The sequence below is a fragment of the Propithecus coquereli genome, unplaced genomic scaffold (genome assembly GCF_000956105.1).
Source record: "Propithecus coquereli isolate 6110/MARCELLA unplaced genomic scaffold, Pcoq_1.0 Scaffold93, whole genome shotgun sequence".
Taxonomy (NCBI): Eukaryota; Metazoa; Chordata; class Mammalia; order Primates; family Indriidae; genus Propithecus; species Propithecus coquereli.
Genome location: NW_012155618.1, coordinates 4,937,284 through 4,959,152, shown reverse-complemented (window position 1 = coordinate 4,959,152; position 21,869 = coordinate 4,937,284). Strand labels below are relative to the sequence as shown.

At 42.7% G+C, this 21,869-nt stretch overlaps 1 protein-coding gene across 1 annotated transcript in view; it reads right to left on the bottom strand.

The window, feature by feature from the left end:
* TACR1 (tachykinin receptor 1) overlaps positions 1 to 16,975 on the bottom strand; it is a 141,305-nt gene extending 124,330 nt beyond the window's left edge. The window contains exon 1 of the mRNA XM_012664881.1: positions 16,033 to 16,975. Coding sequence (XP_012520335.1) covers positions 16,033 to 16,421 — 389 coding nt within the window. The 5' untranslated portion in view covers positions 16,422 to 16,975. The remainder of the gene's footprint in view (positions 1 to 16,032) is intronic.
* Between the last annotated feature and the right edge of the window lie 4,894 nt (positions 16,976 to 21,869).

Genomic DNA, 21,869 nt, shown 5'->3' with positions numbered 1-21,869 from the left:
AAGTTAAATTATTGATAGATTAAAAATTTATGAAAACTTCAAAATCATAAAAGTACAGTAAATGAAATTATTTTTGCATATTTATTTACTTTTGGGTTAAGGAAGGTCTTTCTAAACATAACACCAAAGAGAGAAACCATAAAGCAAAAGATACTTGGATGTAACTATATAAAATAATTTAAGGGACTTTTGGGTCCAAAATGGCAGCCGGGAAGCAAGCTGGCTTCACTATCCATCCCTCCCCCCCAAAATAAAAAACAAATATGCAGCACTGGGATTATCACCAGCAATATCTCAGAACTTAAACATGAGGTTGAGATAGTTTGGGGGCCACAGAGAAGTGAAAAAACTCCAAGCAGATGGTAGTAGAATCAGAACGCCATATCCTTGATGCCCCTCCCCCAATCTGCCCTACATTAAGAGTTTGGAAAATTTTACAGTGTCTATACTGGGAAAAGTGAAATTGAAGTGGACAACCAACTTCCCCATCATTTTGGGTTCCCTGGCAGGAAACCTGTCCCTGCTTCAATTCACTGGAAGCAGTAGGGGTGCAGGAAAGGAGGAATATCTCTGTGGACAGCCAGAGACAAAGGAGGAGGTGGGACTACACTCTCCGGCCCTGGAAACTCTGCTGCTCTGTAACTTGGTGAAAGAAGATGCCATCAGAGTTGCTGTTCTGCAGCATCTCGCTGTAGGAGGTTCGTTCTATAGGTCTCCTGGGCACAGACCTCTAGGCTGCCCTCCCACACTACCAGGACATCCCCTTTGGGACCTCCGTCATTCTGGATGGGCGGCACTCTGATTGTTCACTAGAACTGAAGCAAATCTGGCCTTAAGGTGACATCTAGTGCCAAAAAGGGGCAAAAACCTAGTGGCGGGAAAGAAAAAAAGAAAGATAATCAACAGGTAAATTACCAAAAACAATCTGTAAGCAAATATATCCAATAAAAACCAAAACAAGCCAGACAGCGAAGACTGTAATAAAAAAATAATCCTTCAATGCAAAGACAGAGACATACATCCACAAGAAACAATAGCAAGTGGGAAACCATGACCTTCCCAAACAGATAAAACAAGAAACCACTGATTGACCCTGTTGAGACAGCAATATGTGAACTCTCTAATCAAGAATTCAAAATAGCAGTTTTAAGGAAACTCAGTGATCTCCAAGGTAACAGAGAAAAGCAATTCAGAAATTTATCAGAGAAATTTAACAAAGAGATTAAAATAATTTTAAAAAATCAAAGAGACATTTTGGAACTGAGAGATACATTTGCTGAACTGAAAAATTTATTAAAGACTCTCTACAGCAGAATGGATCAAGCAGAGGAAAGAATCAGTGAGCTTAAAAATAGGCTATTTGAAAATACATAGATGAGAAAAAAAGAAAAAAGAATGAAAAGGAAAAAAGATCATCTACAAGATATAGAAAATCACTTCAAAAGACCATATCTAAGAATTATGGTGTTCAAAAATAATTTAAGATAATCACTGAAAAAGAAAATTTTAACCTGAAACTGAAATAAAATTTGCATAATATGATAGTCAAAAGGTTATGTCCTTAATATAGAGCTTCATCAATTCAATATGTAATTTTAAAATTAAGGTTTAAATTTTAAAAATCCATTAATTCACAAATATAAAATATAAAGGAATAAGTAATATACAAAAATGTACTCATTAGTAATACATGCAAACATAAATAATAATTTTATTTGTTTAGATTAGAAATTATAATTCTGAAATTGTTAGGAGTATGGGCAAAGGAACATTTCAACATATTGGTTCTATAAATTCTGATTCATGGTGCTAAATTGCTAAGGTTTTTCTGAAGACCAATTTAGCAGAATGAAGCAAAAGCCTTAAAATGTCTAACACTGTGAACAGACGACTTTTCTTCTAAGAATTTATCCTGATAATTATGTATGTGTTCTAGGTTAGCTAAAACATACTGGTCACAAATTATATGTTGTAGCAACAAATACAATCACCCACAAGATCCATAGATGAGGGGTTATTTACTTTATACTTTGTAACCATTTGGCATGATCTTTCAGAAAAAAATTTATTACATGAAATATTTCTCACTTTGCCATGTTAAATAAAAATAAAATTGCATATGCCGTAGAACTATAATGATGGTAAAGATCATATGCATAGAAAAAAAAGTCCTGGAATAAAATCACTGACAATAGTGAATTGACAATAGCATTGTTTGGGCAGTAAGACGATAGTTGATTGTGCTTTTATTTTTCTTCATACTATTTTTATAAGTTGCTAATTCTCTTTAATAATTATATAATGTTTTATAGAAAAATAGAATATTTTCTAAACTATAGTTTAAACTAAACTTAAATGTGTTCAGAAGGGAATTTGGACTTGGACAGATAATATTCAATATAAGTTACTTTTCTTAAAAACGTAGCTTAAGTCCATACCTAAATGAATAGCCCCAAGGAATCTTTTCAGAATACTTCTGGCCTCATCTGCTTAATGAGAACACGAGTACTTTGCACTCTTTATATTGCTGTACTTGTCAACTGTTCTATACACGATGGCTTTTGTTGGTCTGCTCTATCTCCGTTTTTCAGTCATTGACATTTATTGGAGCTGTGCTGTTTTCAAAATGCTAAGGAGGGTTTGGGAGGAAGTGGAGCATAAAATTTTTATCCAGGTATAGACAGAAAGGGAGAAAGGAAAGATACAGAGAAAGACAAAAGGATGAAAGCTTTTAGATGAAGTATGAGGCCAGACAGACCCTGGCAGAAAGCCCAGCTCTTGGAAACTAGCCCTCACTGCAGGATTTGTAAACAGCACAAATCCATTGATGAAGATACAAGGGAGGTAAAGGATCAACTTTGGCCATTTCAATAGAACTGCACGGCTGACCTTGACTTCTATAAACCGGCTGGGCCCATGATCCAAAAAGTCCCTTCTTCTTCTTTTTTCAAAATTTTTAGAGACAGATCTTACTCTGTCACCCAGACTGGAGTGCAGTGGCACAATCATAGCTCACTGCAGCCTCAAACTCCTGGGCTCGGGTGATCCTCCTGTCTCAGCCTCCCAAGTAGCTGGGACTACAAGTGTGCCTGGACCCTTCTTGATAATAAGATCCTTCCAAGTTACAAAAATACTACATATTTATCAAGACAATTAGTGACTTACAAAGAAGTATGAAGAAGAACAGAAGCAGATGCAAACTTATTTCACTATACAAACACAAATGCAGAGTTCACTGGCCCCTCAGGGCTGAGACAATTCTGACAGTTACAGGAGAAGGTCTTTCTACAGCAATCCAGGCTCATGGTGACAGCCCCCGACCCCCCCACCCCCCGCCCACAGTATTCTCCAGCAGACTCCTTGGTGGATACATGGGACCGTTTTGTGAAAGCTAAACTCTGGACACTTCTGTATTACCTAAATTCCAGCACCTCTTACATCCCATAATGGCACAGCCCCTAGAACTAAATTTGTCTTGATTCTCCACAATCTTTCCTGTTCAAGGAGTAAATAACTAGAATTAACACATTTCCATTTTAAAATACAAATAGGACCTGGAAGGTAGAAAGAAATCCGTATCATTCTCACCATACTGTGATTTTGCTCAGCTTCTCTTCTCTTGGTTCAACTCAATTTACTAAATTGGACTGGGCTATGAAGAGAACGGAGCGGTAATTTGGGATGGTGCATTTGTGAGGCAGGATAGGGGAGTGCCTCAGTGCAGGCTTGAGCTGGGTATAGCATTAGTGGAGGGAAACCACCAGAAAGGAAGAGGGTTGTATCTGGGTCTTCTTTGCATTCCGCCTTTGCATTCCTCCTGAAGTTTTCAAATGACAGTGCCTTAGGGGGGCCACTGAAAGCCTACAGTGGCCCTGATTTGGCAAATGTTAAAGACTCTAGCTGAGTCTTTAACTCTTTAACTTCCAGAAACCTCATCATTGCAGCTGGGAAGAGAAAGGAACTTCGGGAACAAATTTAAATGATGCCTCCAGTGAGGTTTTCTATTTTAATCTTTTAGTCCTTCTTTGAAGAGCCCTGTTAAGTTTTTGAGCTAACTAGTTGTATTTCACACTTGAGGGCTGCTTCCATTTTAGTTCCCATTGTGAATTCTAGGGCATTTTTAAGCCCCCTCTGGCTCCCTGGGACTATTTAGGAGAATATTTCAGCAATTTGTGGGTTTGTCTTTTGTTTAAACATTTTCGGAGTCAGACAAATCTTCTTATGAAAACATTAATTATTCAAGAGGATGTTTCTTCACTGTAAAATAAAAACAATAAATCGTACAAGGTGGATGTTTAAGCTTATGCTCCTAATCTCCTCATGTGCCACTTAATGTGCACACAAGGCTTTTAAAAATTAGTGTCTCAATTATATTCTATGACAGAGGGAACAGAGGGGTAGCCAGCACGACTATCCAACACTCTCCCTGTGTGAGCTCAGGCAGCTATGTGATTTGTGAAGGTAGCTGCTCACCAGGGCACTGGGCTGAGCTGTAAGAACAGAACATAATTTTAGATTATTTTTTATTATGTGAAATCAATGGCACTGAGGAGAAAGGGAAGGTTAAGAAACCCAGCGCTCCTAGAACTATGAAAAAGCCATGAGATTCTGGCTTATAGGGGAAACCCAGTTGATCTGAAGAAAGAAACTCTAATGAGGTAGTTGGGGGTCAAGCGTGCTAGGAGGTTTCCAGGTTCCAGGAGGAAGGCTCCTGCCACTGAAGACATGGTGCCAAGAGGAAAGAAAGCTGCTGTGTAGACCTTTTATATAAGAGGCACACAACGTCTCTGGAGCACAGGTCTGAAATATGGTGAGAGTCCGGATTAGTCAAAACCAACACACACTACCCCATATTTGATGATTCATGTGGGAAAACAGGATACACCCAGAACAATTCTGGCACATATTTTTCATGAACTCAAAGCTTAAAAAAAAAAAAAAAAAAAGAAGGACCCAGGACTGATGGTGATTTTTTTGGGGGGAGGGGTGTCACTTTTTCTGTGTCGATGCACAATTTTGAAATGGAGATCATTAAAAAGGGAAAATATAAGAAGGTACAGAATGCAGTAAACTTGAATCAGGCAGAAAGAGGACGCAAATGAGGGGTGGATTGATAAAATACCATGGCACCCAGGAAATTATTTTTCCCCCAGGGAAATCTTTTTTTCCTCGTGTGGAAGGCAATGTGTTAAAATTACAAATCTGGAAAGCTGGAAATATGCTGCATGGTTTTACCTATGAAAATCAGATAATAAAATGTGAAGATAAAAATTGGGAAAGGGTAAAACTTGAAGGATGTCAAGGAAATACAGGGCACGCTGGGACTATAAAATTTGATCCCAGTGGAAAAGTGAGGGTAGACCCTGTGGGCACTGGCAGGCAGAGCTCCACTGTGAGAAGGGACTCAGGCCTTGGGCTGCAGCTCTGGGTCAGACACTAGATTTGGGTCTCCGATTCCATTCCTGGTTCCAGAACTTCAACTGCCCCTTCTAGACAAGATGATTCTGCCACTTCTGTTGCATGACTTTGTAACCCTGGGAAGGCATTTTTAAAAAGTAAACGGACAATGAAGAAATGGTACTTCTTTGTAAATAATTCTTGTGTAGTAGTGAGTTTTGTGATTGGTATATGTTGCTTTGTGTGTGATTTGCTTTTAAGATGTTAGAAATGAGAAACTGACATATTAGAGAATTTGACTTTCCAGCTTTCCAGATTTGTAATTTTAACACATTGCCTGCCACACTAAGAAAAATAATTTCCCTAGGGGAAAAAATATTTCCCTGGGGCCACAGTGTTTTATTAAAACAAAATGATCCTTTCTAATTTGTTATTTTTTATTGTTTTCTGTGCGTAAGTTATATACAATGCAATCCATGTTTTTAGAATTAAATTGTCAATATTACGATAATAAGAACATCAACAAGTAAGATGTTCACCAACTGCAGGGTTTTGCTTCACATGGCCCCGGGCTCAAAACTAGTCAGAGTTAAATACAACTCATATGGCAGTGAATGTGTTAATTGCAATACTCAGGAGGATTTAACAAATTAATTTTGTAGTCAATGTTTGGATGCTCAGGAGAACCTCATTTACTGAATTTGTAAGTTTACTTCTCAGGAAGTTGAAATCCTTTAAGAGAATTTGATATGCTAAATTTAGAAGTTTTGATTTATTAGATTTACAAGAACTAAGTAAATCCTGAGAAAGATTTTGTTTCTCCCAATTGTAAGTCATCCTGTTAGGGATTTAAAGTTTTTAAGAAAACCAGATGCCTTAAATTTGTGATTATAGTTTGAAATACTTAGAGGAATTTAATTAATCAAGTTTATAAATGCTGTTTACACTTTTAAGATTATTTGATTTGTTAAGTTTATGAAAACTTGTGACTAATTGAAAATATGTAAGATGGTTTGATTAAGTTTGAAAATGGTGTTCAAATATTTAGTGAGAAGGCCTTCATCTCATGTTCAAGAATTAATTGAGCTTTAGTCAAAGGGCAAAGGAAGGCGAATGTTTAACACTTTAATACACACAAACTAGATTTATAAGAAAACTTCCATGATTTATAAGATAGGTTCAAAGGCCCAGAAATACTACAACTTTAATAAGTTGACTATCAATTAAGACACACAGCTGTAAGTTGTAAGAGTTTTAATATCCCTCAGATATTAAACATGCAAATGATGCTCTCTATGTGAGGGTAGTGACTTTGGGACATAAAGCATTGAGAAGTGAATGTGTGGTTTGGGGGATGGTATAAAGGAAAACATTTGGTTTTTCTGAACCATGATATACAATATCCAAATGATGGACTTCTAGTAGAGTGTGTGTATGTCTCCATAGATGGGAAGGATGCTGAAAAGCATTTAGGAAGAGATTTGCTGACCCAATCAGGAGAATTTTATTTTATTTTATTTTATTTATTTATTTATTTTCTTTTTTGAGACAGAGTCTCACTCTGTTGCCCTGGCTGGAGTGAGTGCGGTGGCGTCAGCCTAGCTCACAGCAACCTCAAACTCCTGGGCTCAAGCAATCCTTCTGCCTCAGCCTCCCGAGTAGCTGAGACTACAGGCATGTGCCACCACGCCCAGCTAATTTTTTCTATATATTTTTAGTTGGCCGATTAATTTCTTTCTAATTTTAGTAGAGGCGGGGTCTCGCTCTTGCTCAGGCTGGTCTCGAACTCCTGAGCTCAAATAATCCGCCCGCCTCGGCCTCCCAGAGAGCTAGGATTACAGGCGTGAGCCACCGCGCCCGGCCTATTTATTTATTTATTTTTGAGACAGAGTCTCATTCTGTTGCCCAGGCTAGAGTGCCGTGGCATCAGCCTAGCTCACAGCAACCTCAAACTCCTGGGCTTAAGCGATCCTTCTGTCTCAGCCTCCCAAGTAGCTGGGAATACAGGCACTCGCCACCATGCCCAGCTAATTTTTTCTATATATATTTTTAGTTATACAGCTAATTTCTTTCTGTTTTTAGTAGAGACGGGGTCTCGCTGTTGTTGAGGCTAGTCTCAAACTCCTGACCATTAAGCGATCCTCCTGCCTTGGCCTCCCAGAGTGCTAGGATTACAGGCATGAGCCACTGCGTCCGGCCGGCCAGGAGGATTTTAAACTACCATCTTAGAGGAGAAGGATATACATGTTTCACCCTCTTGCAATAGGGAAGTCCCTTATATAGAAGGAATCAAGGAGGAGGCTGAGAGAGGAATGGACGTGTATAATGGATACATGGATGTGGCAGGGTATATTAGAGACCATAATGTTAATTACTATTAACTGAGCTCTTGCTGGGTGTCTGTTAATGAATTGAAGGCTTTCCACACCTTTCCTTCTCTCCTTGCAACAATATTCAACAAGGTAAGTTTTATTATATCCACTTTATCAGATGAGGAAACTGAGGCCCAGAAGTTTAAGTATCTTACCTATGTTTCTACAGCTAGTAGGTGGTAGGACCAGTGCTGGGACCCACCAACTGGCCCCTTTCCTGTATTCCATACTACTGCCAAGGGCTAGAAGTAAGGTCATTAAAGGGCACTGTCTCACAAAGGACACGGAAGACACACCACAGAGAGTCCCAAATCATTACACCTGGTGCTAAAGCTGAATTGGAAAGTAGATTAAGTAAAGAATCATCAAAAAGAAAAAAAAAGGAGGGCCAGGGATCAGGCCCAGGGCTGCTTAGACAAATTTCCTGGAGCAGTTCATATGCTGCATGAAAGCTCATGCTGAAGTTTATGTCTCAAGGACATCATTAAAGCACCTCTTCATCCCTGGGGTTTCTTATCCATACAGTCTCATGTTTCCCTTTCCACTGAGGTGGAATTTCAGCCTCTCAAGGAGGCGAGAGGGGAGTTTGGGGCAATGCAAGCCAGTCCGCCTGTCTGTCCTCCAGCCTGTGACTTCCGCAGACCACTGGATGCTGGAATTTTCCTGTATCTGAGGCATTTTCATATGGTATGAACTAGGCATTTAGACAACTATTGATACAGCACTTGGAGGTCTGGGTGGACGGTAGTTTTCTGCTGATCTCACCTTAAGAGGGACAAGCAAAGTGGAGAGTGTCTTTCTTGTTGGAGAAAAGACAGGGGGTTGATAACAGTTGGGCCACAGAATGGTCCATAAAATGTCTGTGAGTTTCCAGCATGCCTGGATGACAGGAGGTTCGATGGAAATAATAAACACCTCCTCCAGTGCCTTATCCTGAGCCACAGTATCTGCTGGGGGCAGCAGGATATGGGGCAAGAATCCTGTGGGGCTCAGTCACCCGGAGTGTGGAAGAGGCAAGTATGAATTACAAGCCATGGTTATTTTAGAATAGGGGCTTCTGAATCAAAACTGTTCTAAGTTGTAGCAAAACTCCATGGTAGGCAGAAGTTTGGCCCAATTTTTCTTTTGCTTCAAGGGATAAAATGATAGGTGTGCTTAATGCATTAGTTCTGATTTTCAGATTTTGATTGATGTGTGCATGAGAGAAGCATAGTGACACTATGCTCATGACACACATGTGCCACTTGGATAGGTCCTGGGAAAAGGAAACCAGAATAAGTCATTCCTGTTTTCATGGACCTTGCAGTCTAGTGGGGAGGGGGATGTGGGAGAGACAGACAAGGTATAGACAGGTACAACACCATTGGACAAATGCTATGGGAATAGGTAAGAAGGACACCTCATCTAGACTTGCAGGTCAAGGTCAGCTTCTTAGCGGAGGTGTCTTCTGAGATAAATCTAAGAGGACAACAAGGTCACCAGGTAGGATGCCAGTCCTACAGCAGGTGGTGCTGGACAGGGTAATTAATGGTAATCAGGTAATGCTCAGTTCTGGTTGCCCCCTTTTCAGAGGACAATTAACAAATGGGAATGACCAATAGAGACAAATGAGAATGGAAAGATGAAGGAACCAGACAGTTAATCAGGGTGGGGAAGCTTCAGGAAGGATGTTGGAAAGGCTGCCACATGGAAGAGACATGAAACTATTAGGAACAGTCCAAAACCAGGGAGGTGGGTTTTAGTTCAACAGAAGGAAGAATTTTCTAATAATTTGACAATTGGTTGAATTTAACAAACGAGATATTTAAGCACAGTTTGGTACCCTTACAATGGTCCTGTCTGCAAGGTTGTGGGCTTGAAGTTTAATTTGGGTGGAAAATTGTCAAAATGGTCTCTAACATCTTCTCTGGAACAATAGGATGCTTACGTTGCTTTTCTGCCTTCAATGACAGCTTTCCTTAGCTGAGATATCGTCCAAAAGCCACCCAGAGGAGGAGTACATAGGCAGATGTCTAAGGAACATAAAAGCAAATTGCATGGGTCTCCCAGCTGTGGGTGGGTGGAGAGTGGGAGGACAGAATTGAAAGAAATTGCTTCTAACAGCCAGCCTTTTCAAGGTAGAAACAGAGTTCCTATCAGCATCATTAGGGTTAAATGAGGCAATGGATTGGCGAGTAAACAAAAGGTATCGTTATCAACTTAATTAACATAAGATATCCTTTATCCTTCTAGTTCCCAGGTGACAAATGCTAATACATTTTTATGAGTATTCCCAATCCAGTGTTCTTGAATTAAAAAACAAAACTCCACATTCTTTTTGCTATACCTTGCTGCTGCTGCTCCTCCTTCTCCTCCTCCTCCTCCTCCTCCTCCTCCTCCTTTTCCTTTCTGTTTTTTCCTTCTCTTTCCTCTCCTCTTCCCTCCTCGCTCCCCTATCCCACTTCCCCTTCTTCCCCATCTCCTTTTACCGGTAAGTCTTTCCCACACTTCCAAGGGTAGTTCTTTGCTCTGTCTCCAGGCTCTCTCAGTGTGGCATCAATTGCATTGGGTCATGCGGCATTTGCCACTTTGTCAATCCTCAAAGACTAAGAGCACAAGGGCAAAGACAGTGTCTTATGTCTCAGAATCTGGCACACAGTAAGTGCTCAGTAATGGTTTGATGATTGGATGCATGAGGAAAAAGGCTGTTGTCCTCATTGCCATCGAATTTTATTCCGCCTTAACCATGCTCTGTGGATACTGTGTCTTACAGGTCACTAATGTTCTCTAATTGCCAAATCCAGTGTTCTTATCATCCTTGGATTTCAATGACACCAACTAATACAACAATTAATACAATCAACCACCTAACCAAGTTGCCCCTCCTAACCATTGTCACTCCACATTTCCTGATTTCTCTACTAACACTCTGTTTCTTCTTTTCTCCCTCCTAGTGCCAGGTGGGACATTCCTGTGACTCTGGGGCCTCTTCTCTGGAAACAGAGGCAGAAGAGATGTCCTCTAGGTTTCCAATTCCAATACCTGTCTATTTGGAAAACTCCTAAATCTACCTTTTGATCTCTGGCTTCTTATTCTTTACCCCACCTCTCAAGTTGCTTTCTGGGCATTTCCAACTACTCATTATATTTTCACATCAAATTCAACATAAACTGTACTCATTATCTTCCTACCAACTCCTCCATTCATTCCCTGATTCACTTGTGAATTCACTTTTGTTGAATTAGTCTGTCATTCCCCCAAATACTTTGCAAATTTTGACCTCTGTGTTCTTGTCATACAGCTTCTTCTACCTGGAATGACACCTTTCTTTTTATCATTCTCTTTAAAAATCTTACTTAAACTTTATGGCCCAACTCCATTTTCACCTTTTGAGGTCTTCCTCAATTATTGACCACCAGTGGGCACGATCTCCCCCTCTTCTGTCCTATAGAAGGTGTCTGTACAACCCCTATGAAACGTATCACTCAATACCTTAAATTGCAATCACCTCTAAATCAGTCTGATTTGCCTAATACACAGCATATGCCCTTTGAGACTTTGAGTTAGGAAATATCACCTTACCTTGGTGGCATCGGCACTTGATGGATTGAATACTTTGTCTAAGTTTAATAGTGAATATTTTTCCCTATGATCCTTATTCTATCATTTCCTAATTCAACAATAATAGTAACAAAGTCTTGTGCTTGTATTATGTGCTTTTAGTTTGAGAATCACTCTTTATTTGCCCCCAATTAACCTATGTTTCTGCCAGTTAAAAAAAAACCAACAGCCTTGACCATTCAGGACACTGCAGACTCCCAGGAGTAGGGGGAGAGTGTGGCAAGTGTAGTGGGGCAGCTCCAGGGAGGAGGGGGGCAACAATCCTCTCTAGGAAAGGTCCTGACACCTAAATGACCCATCCAAGATGTAAACTACTCCATACCTAACAGGTACTATGTACACTATCTGAGTGATGGGCACACTTACAACTTTGACTCAAGCAGTACAAAAGCAACCCATGTAACCAAAACATTTGTACCCCTCATAATATTCTGAAATAAAAAAATGAAAATAAAAATATGAATGCATGCATTTTTAAATACCCTCCATTTTGATCCACATCAACATTGACATTTGAAGTTCTTGAATGGAAAAGACAGTTGTGGTGGATGAACTTCTAGTGAATGGCCACTCTCAGCTTCACAGGGGTGCTTGGTAATAGATTTCCAGGTCCAACCAAGTCAGTGCAAAGGATCCTGGAATCTAAGCCCTGCCTCTGGGAGGGATGAGGAAGGTCTATCCTGAGACAGACAATAGGATCTGTATCCAGCCAACAAGGTAAGGTTCAAGGACAGATGGCAGGTCTAGCAGAGACCGGGGAAGCAGGCTACTTACATTGGTAGCTGGGTGTGGCTGGGACAGAGTGGAATGGATACCAGGGGTCAGTGAGTGAAATTTTTGTTATTTATGCATGTCTTTGTTCCAGATTCCTCTTTTACTCTCTTGGAGAGCTCATTTCCTCTTTTGCCTTCAACCGTTACTCCTATCTGGGCAACTATATTGGATCCTGACCATATCTCATATTGTCCAGAGACCATCCCTACTTGGATGTTTCCTTTCATTCACACACGATGTATCCAGAACTAGTCTGAGCAGTGAGCAACCTTTACCTTTCATCTCACTGAAATTAAGCCTGCCCCTACGAGGTAGAGAAGCAATGGCACCAGGCCAGTGCTTTTCTGAACCTCCTGTTGCTACGCGCATGGTTCCAAGTCAGTTTATCTGTTGCCCCTTCACACTTCCTGTGGGGCTTAGTGATGGCCCCCTCCTTCCTTCTCAGATTCTGCTCCACAATGTGGGGCCTCAGCACTACAACAGAACCAGTCATTGTCACTGACCCCTGCAAACTGGGTGTGTCACCTCTCAGTGTTCCTCGTCTTCAAATTTCATGAAACGTCATATGTACCTTTTAGTTTTTACAGTAGGAAAGAATTTTAAAATTTTAAATGGGAGGAATTACAGAGTTTCAATAGGTAAAATCCCTGGTGTTTGTTGGAATTTAAATAGAGGTAGATGTGATCTTACTTAGCTATATTTTTCTTTGAAACTTTTTTTATTCTAGGTAACCACTGCCTTCAAAAAATAAATATTACTTATGAAGGGGCTATCTCTTTCTTTTCCCTTCTCTCTTTCTTTCTTTTTATTCCTCTGACCCTCTATTTATGGACAGGCTACAGAAAATCCGTACTGCAATATGCAGCTAAAGTTTTTTTTTCTATGTACACTTTAGTTCTAGAAGGAAATTAGACAAAGCTTACTGAGATAGTTCCACCCAACAATTCCTTTAAAAATCCTTTAAAATTAGAAGATAGAGTTTTTTAAAAAAATTCATCTCATTTGATTCAAGAATTCCACTTCTTGGAATCTATCCCAAGAAAAAAATCCAGAAGGCAAAACAAAATTACCATATATAAATGTTCATTAGAGCATTAATCATAATAGCAAAAAATCTAGGAATCACCTAAATATCCAACAATAGGGAAATGGCTAAGTAAATAATAGCATATTCACATAATGGAATAATATGAAGCCATTAAGATTATGTTTATGAAGACTTTTTAGTAACATGAAAAAGTATTAATATTTTCCATTCATATCAATGGGAAAAAGTAAGCTACAAAATTATATAGAATTTGACCTCAATTATGTAGTGTAATATTCATAAAACAGAAATACAAATGTTAACAGGTGTTATTTTTGGATGGTGAATCAATGGTGATTTGTATTTTTGTGTCTACACTCTTTATATTTCCCAAGGCTTCTGCAATGAACAAGGTTTAATTTTATAATCAGGAAAACCACAGTGCTGTTATTTTTTAAGACTTGATTCAAAGGTTGTCCATTAAAAATTCAAGGGACATATACAAAGCTAATTTAGCATTTCCTCTACGTTTGCATTTCCATGTAGACTTACATGAAGAAAAGGAGAGAAAATTCATATGGAGAGAACTTAAGTCCCCCTTTCTAAAATATTCTTGGAAGAGAATGGATGACCACGCATGTGGTGGATACATTCACTAGAGGGCCTGAGGGGATGAATTCATGGTGTATTCACCAAGCTGAGCAAGGAAAAACAGACAGAGCACTTGGAGGACATGGAGATAGAGACCTGAAGCCTCATCCCTAACTTTACCCATTGATAACCTCCCTGGGCTGTATCTGTATATTAGAAACCAGGGGACATTTCTCACTGCTGTTATTTCCTGAAGCTCTGGCATCTGAGACCTTGTGATTTCACTGAGCAGGTGTCATGAAGGATCAGGGTCCTGCCATGATTTACCTAGTGAAAAACAACAATGGAGCTGAAATCTGGCTTCCTGTCCAATCCACTGTGAAGACTCTGACCCCGAATCCCATCCCTAGCCTTCTAAGTTCCAACGGAAAGAGCAGGGCTGTGGAACATGTTTCTGTGTAAGCCAAAGGGACAGAGCTATCTGTTGGTGCTTCACCAGCTATGGAATAATTCAGCTCACACTGAATGACAGGTATTCCTAGAGCTGTGCAAGGCCCCAACGCAGTAAAAAAACAAGACCAAAAAAACCCTGAAAAACAAAAAACAAGGAAAAAACCCCCTTTCTCTCTAATTTAGGGATCAACAAGAAAGCATGTGTAAGGATGAAATGGCATCATATTTCACTGCCTGGATATTCAGTTATATATTATGCCATGGGTTTTTTGTTTTTTTAAGTTTAAGGAAGCTGCTGTAAGATTAAAGTAGCAAGTCAATGCAGAAAGATTTACAGGTATACCTCACTTTCAGCAAACTGAGTATCTAAAAACCAGGGTAGCATAAACATAAATTTACAAAATACTTTATTTCACTACTACTTTGAGTAATGGGTTTACCTTCTACATGTAAAATATAAATTGATTCAGCACAACTTGTTTTACATATGACATATCAAGTACATTAGGGTTGGATAAAGGGAGACGTACGTGGAACTAACAAATCAGCATTTGGACACCACTGCAAGGGATGGAAGTATAGATTTCCCTGATTTTAAATGTTCATTGAATGCAGAAGCTGAGAAAGGTCTCGAATCAATTATTGCAAGTCATAAATAATCTTGGTGCAAAAGGGGTTAGTAGTTTGGGAATTTTTTTGCTGAAGTTTTCTCCTCGCTCCTTCTTTGGGTTTCTCACATTCATTTATCTCAGTAAGGACATCAAATGAATCCACAGTGGCAGGTGTTTAAAACATACCTCCACATTCCAGGTAAACATTTAACACCTGTGCACACACACAAACATACACACTAAAGACCTAGAACACCCATGAGAAAGTCAATACCAATAGAGGTGTGCACTAATAATCAATTTTCCATCGTGATACCTGAAGAGCCCCAGTATTTGAAAATGTCAACCTTTTCACTTTCAATCAGCTTCTGAAACCCCTGTTTGTTGCAGGAAAGGAAGTGCTGTCAATTACCTTTGCCAAGTACGTTTCTCTGTGGATACACACAGGCTAACAACATTGACCTTACATTGCAAGAGAAATTTAGGAAACCTCCCAGGTAAGCTCCCTAGATCTCTACCTGCGGAGTTCCTTAAAGCACTGTGTAGCTGCCTCTCATTCCTGAATGAGAACTCCTAGTAGCATAGAGGGAGCTGAATTAGAATCCTAAGTATTTTATGATTCTGATAAAATGCTCTTCATATCCAAACGGTATTGGAGAGTTGAAGTGCGAGCAGAAAGTCCCAGAATCTTTAGAAAAAAGTGAAAAATGAGGTATTTTGCCTAGGCATAATTAAAACATGAAGGCAATAAGAGGCTGCCCAACAGAAGAGCAGGCCTGGAAGAATTTACAAAGCCCCAACCAGGAGCTAGCCCCATTGGCCAAGCCCTGAACATCCCTTTGAGGCTATAAGGGTAAAGGGGAGAAGGAATACATGGGAGGGAGAAAAGCAGGAGTTGAAAAGAAAGTGTCAGGAAGATGAGTGGAAAAAGGATGAAGAAAGGGGACGTAAATGAAGAAGAGTATATGTTGAAAGGAAGGGAGATTGGTGATGGGTGAAGAAGGGTAGGGGAAAAGATACATAAGATAAAGTTCCCCATCAACAACTGACTCATTTATTTCATTACTACTTTGGCTGTCAGCAAAAACCCCAAGGCATGAGTAAGCCCATCTTCCCTTTGGACCATACATGATTCAGCCCCAAAACTTCATAGCAATGCCATGGTTGTCTATGAACTTTCTTACTTTTCCACAAAAGGCAAGCTCACCTATCAAAGGCCACAGCCGTCATGGAGTAGATACTGGCGAAGACAGCAGCAATGGGGAAGAAGTTGTGGAACTTGCAGTAGAACAGGCCGTAGTACCACTCGTTGTGGACTGCGTAGGTGAAGTTCACCACTGTGTTGAATGCAGCCATGGAGGCCTCCGCGAAGGCCAGGTTCACCAGGAAATAGTTGGTCACTGTCCTCATTCTCTTGTGGGCCAAGATGATCCACATCACCACTACGTTGCCCACCACGGAGGTCACCACGATGACCGTGTAGGCAGTTGCCCAAAGGACAATTTGCCAGGCTGGCTGCACGAACTGGTTGGGCTCTGAGGTGTTAGTGGAGATGTTTGGGAAGAGGTCTGAGTCCATTGGAAGGACGTTGTCCATTTTGCAGCTAGGCGGTAAAGTCCTCCTCTTTGTACACACACCCCCTTTGCAGTAAAGTCCTGTGGCAGGCGCCAGAGGTTCAGGGTCGAGCTTAAGTCAGACAAGAGGGCAGAAGGCTCTTTCTTGGCAGAACTCTTTTTGCAAGCAGGGCTTGCCGCTCAGAAGATAAACACTTCTAGATACGCTGTCTGCCTGCCCCTGAATTCCTCCACTTTCAAGCTCCAGGAAGCGTCTGAGTTCAGAAATCTGGAGACAGCGTCTCTCCTGCGTTAAATTGGAAGAGGGAAAAAATTGCACCAGTCACGATTCTAGGCAGCAAGAGACCCCCGTCCTTCTGCACCTGCTGCTGCTTGCAACTCCCCTATTTTCCCTTCCTGCGGCGGGAAAGGCAAAGCCCTGTTTCTGCGTGAGGACTTGGGAGCAAAGGGGGCGGAGCGGGGCCGTCACAGCGCGACCTGTAAAAGTTCTAAGTGTATGGTCAGAATTCTGGGGCCCCCGCTCCAGCTGGCGATTTTTCCTTCGCTTTCGCTGCCGCCGCCGCCGCCTGCAGTTTCGCAAGCACCTCTCAGCTCGGGAGTTAGCAGAACCTCAGCAGGCTGCGCACCAGGCTTTTATAACCCGCTGCAGAGACGTCACCGCCAAGGGGCAGTACCTGGGCTGCGTACTGGTTGGTCCCCGTGCGCAGCGCGGCAGCTGCGCCAGCTGTTGGCAACTGTCTCACTCCACCGCCGCAGCCACCACGCCTTTTGCTGCCTGCTACCTCCTGTGGGCGTCTGCAAGCCGGGAGTCCCACGCATTCCGCGAGGGGGCAGTAGGTGGCCTGGGAGTAACTGAGCCAGCTGGGGTCCGCAACTGGAACTACAGTTGCACCAGCGGTGCTGGGGTACAGGAAGCTTTTGGGAAACAGCTGGAGTGAAGGACACTCAACTTCCAGGGAGGGTAGCCCGGAGCCCTGCGACAGTTCTGCAGAGGCGCCTGCCTGTGGCAATGGGAGTCGGGCAAATGTAGGGGCGACGTGCCAGCGCTGCGCTCCCGGCCGCGCTCCAGCCAGAGCGCATCGCAGGCTAGCTCCAGCTGCTACCGAGTAGCAAGAGGAGACGACTCCAGGTTCCAGGTGTTCGGAAAACAACTTTACTGAAGTCGTATTTAGGAAGCACACCTTCAAAAACCCGGCTTCTTTCCCTAGCGGGCAGATTTCCCTCGGAAGCAATGATAGTCCCTAAGCTTTGGGGACACTTTCCTTGGCCACCCTGGTGACTTGGCCCCTAGCTCCAGAAGAAGCTCCATCTGAGCCCTCCAGATGAGCCCTCTGCGCAAGCACTGGGGACTGGGCTGGGCTCCCTGCGAAGCTTGGTGAGCTCAGGAGCCGACCATGGGCAGCGTGTCGCCCAGACGCGCGACTCTGGGCTCTCCGCCAGCACCCACTGCGTCGTTGCCTTCGCCTTCCGGGGACTTAGCAGCCTCTGCCTCCGCGCCTCTCCGGCCTGCAGGCTAAAACGCGGTCCGGGGTGGCGTCGGGGACTCTTCCCCTTGGTCCTTTCCAGGTTTGCATAGGGACCGGAGAGCAGCGCAGGTCTGCCCGCCTTCTCTCCGCATCTCGTCCCGCCCCGCCCCCGGGGGACTTAGAGGCCTTGTCTTCCAGTGCGACGCCACTTCAAACGGTCGGGCTGCTGCGGGGCACTGGTAGGAGGTGGGGAAAAACTCTCCAGTTTGTGTGAACCATTTTAGAGAAGCTTAGATGGGTTGAGTTCCGGAGTGTGCTCCAGCAGGAATGCCCCAGGAGATGCGGTTCCGCCGGGAATCAAACCTTCCGAATCCACCAGGGGCTCATTTACTCCCTGTGCCCGCTCCCCTCCTTTCGGAACTGTGGAACGCGGGCGGGGATGGGTAGTACAGACCCGCACAGTGGCTGGGGCTGGCGTACGCCCGCACCCTCTCGGGAGCGGCATTTACGCACTAGTATGGCGAGCGCTCAAAGTGTCCCTCGGGAAGCGCTTTAAGGCTGGGAAATTTATTGTATTGACTTACGCCAGGCTAAAATCGGATCCCCTTGCCGGGGCAGGGAAGCTGCTGGTTCACTCTGGTTATATTGGAGCCTGGGATTTGAACGTTTATAGGAACTGCACCTTTCTCTGCCCAGTCTTCTATTACCCCCAAACCTTGCAGTGAAACACTCCAGAGATGCCTTGAATAGAACAGCGCCCCCTTATTTAGAGCAGCGGCATAGGAGATCCTTGTGGAAAGGAGCGCCTCCTCCACCTTGGACCACTCCTTGCTGCTTCCACCGCCTCACAGAGCTGGGGGAGTGGTGGGCGGGGGGAGAGAAGAGAAAGCAGGAGGGTGGCGGTGGGGTGAGATTTCTCCACCTTTAATTTTTCCTCCCAAGCTGTACAAAGCTATCTTTCCCTCTGTCTCCCTGTTCAATGGAGTCAGGTTGACATTTTCAAGAGAAACTTTACTGAATGCTTGGGGCGGCAGGGAGGGGGGAGGGGGAAGGGGGGTGCAGCAAGAGAATAAAACCTAAATATGTAATATATATTTAAAAGAAACAAATACAAAATAAAAGCTAAAAAGTAAATATGTACCCATTTATCTTTCATTAGTAGAGCAAGTTGGTGCCTTGAACCAGGTCCTGTCCTGAGAGGGAGTGTTAGGTTGGAACAAGGAGGAAGGGGAACCATTGCTTTGTCTAGGGGGTTTCCATTGAGAAATAGATGAAACTAGAAGATGCTCTGTCTACAGTAGGAGGAACAAATTGACCGGGAATGGGGCTTCCTAGAAGGAACAGATGATATGTTAAGGGGGCTTCCAAGGACTGAACAGATACTTGGTCTACGATAGGGGGTCCAGGTATTTGGTCTACGATAGGGTTTTTTTTTTGGCAGGGGATGCATCTGTGTTTATTATGACATTCTGAGCACAAGCTGGACCTCGCAGACCTGGGGCAGTCACGACCTGCACAGTGGACTCCACGGCCAACAGTGCAACAGGCACCGAAAGGGCTCTGCCGTGGCAGCTCTGAGAAGACCAATGTCAAGACCATGGCCAATGTCAAGAAATTCCACCAGAGGCTGCCCGACTTGGCAGGAAGGAGCAGGGTCCCGGTAAAGCCAGATCCCAGGAGTGAGGCTTCGGGCCTGCTCAAACTGCCTGCTGGAATTCACCAGCATCTGCTTCCACACACACACAGAGGGCCACAGCAGTTTGGGGGCTTGGCTCCAGGACCCCTTCCCCAGCCCCATCTGCTTTTCTCTCAATGAGGTGAGGACCTCTCCCTGGGAGCCGGGACTCCCTGGGAACAAGCCTCAGCCTTGTCGTGCTCAGCAGGTCCCTGAGCCTCAGTGATTCCAAGGACCCACTTGTGGGAGCTGCCCCAGCGCTCACCCGCCAGGGCAGGCTCTGCATCGCCGGCCGTGTGGGGCCAGGAAGGAAGTGTCTTCTCCAGCATCAGCCCCGGGGAAGCTGCATCAGCAGCAAACGCCAGCAGTGTGAGGTATTTCTGTGTCACCATCTGGGGCCCTGACCAACCACAAAGAGGTAGAAAGGCCGCAAAGTGGAGATATGATCAAGGCCACAAATGAGGGTCTCTGGATCATGCCTGCAAGTAAGGCGATGACAATATCCCCAAGTGACCTACTCTCATTAACATAGTAAAAATCACACCCACCCACTCCATGACAGTTTACAAATACCGTGGCAACCCCCAAAAAATGCCTTACAAGGTTGAAAACAGGAAGGGTCTCCAATTCTCCACCCCTTTCTGAGAAAATCCATGAATATTCCTTCCCCCACTAAACATAAAATTAGGGAATCAGCATAAAAGGGAAATTCCACTCTGGGGGGTTGATCCATTCTTTCTCTGGAAGGTACTATGTTTTAATAAACTTTGGCACTTTGCTGGCTTGCATCTGCTTGGTTTGCTCATTTGTTCCATCATCTCGGTACCAGTAACCATTCTTTGGTACTGGGAACCAAAAACCAGGGAACATGGACCTGCCAAATGGTCCCCACACCTGACAAGAGGGGGTAAAGCACCAACAGTCTAGTGAAGGAGAAAGAGGCAATTGTCTATCCAGAACAGGTATTATTATGATGAGCAAAGGTTCCAGGCCCTGTGTGAGAGAGGAGGGTGGCCACTTAACCTAGATAATGAGGGGAATCAGGGTAGAGGGAAGAAAATCTCATCCATGAAGATACCTGAAGAATGATTTAGGATGGGAAGAGGCTGAGAGTAGAAGGGAGAAGAATATTTCAGGCAGTGGATTGATTAATCAAACCATGTCACTCTGCTTAGAGTCCCACAAAAGACTGCCCAGCTCACTTAGACTAATATCTGCATTCCCTCCGGGGGCTATCAGTACTCTGCATTCTCGGCCCTGTGGTGTTGATGAGGCTGGCCTGGGTTGCTCTCTTTTCTGCTCTGGATTCTTCATGGCTAGTAGCCATATCCTAGGAGTACTTATAACTTACCAAAGTTAATTTCTTTCCTACAAAAAACAAAGCATACTCATGATGGGTTCACAACTGAAAGAAAAAAAACAAGCCTCAGCCATACAGTAGCAGAAGAAGGTGTTCTCAGTTCACACATGTGGTAGGAGGAGGCACCTTCTCTAGCATTGCCCCATCCATAATAAAGTAATGGCTTTCTTTCCCACATGGGGATAACTTTGCACAAATGTATAGATAAAATTCTACACATGCTGTTTTTTTTTTTTTAATCCTTTGACTCCTCTTTCTGCAGAACTCTCTCCTTGACATACAACATAGCATCACCCATCGCAATGTAAATCCTATTGACAATGTGGTATAAATCTTTCCTTGTTTGTCCAGGGTCTTTAATACTATATAGATAGAAATACACATACACATAATACTCACAGATGTAAATGCAAATATAGGGTTTTCATTGTTGTCTGCATTTTGTGTTTCTCACTCCAAACTTTGTTCAAATGCTTCAGTCAACAGGCGTAGATTTAATTCATTCTTTTCAATTGCTAAATATTATTCTTATGGTATGGATGCATCATAATTTATATACTCATTTCCATGTTCATGAAAATTGACTTCGTTTTCACTTTTTGCCTCTAAAGACAACACTACAATAAACATTCTTTACATATGTCTCTACAGCCTAATGTTTTCTTTCTATGGGGAAGATTCAAAGTGGAAATGCTGAGTAATGTGTTATATCTATATTATATGTGTATGTGTGTTGTATGTTTCTGTTTATATTTAAATGTGGCCAGGTTGCCTTTCCAAAAAAGTGTAACGCTGTTAGTTTTGTCAGTCTGGTGGCTGTAAAATACTATAACATTGATATTAGAGGGTGTACATTTTCATAACTACTAGACAATTTGAACTTTTTAAAAGACTTTTTTTAGCTATTTGTATTTCCCCCCTCTCTAAATTGTCATTCTCATCCCTTATCCCTTTTCTGTTGGATTGTTT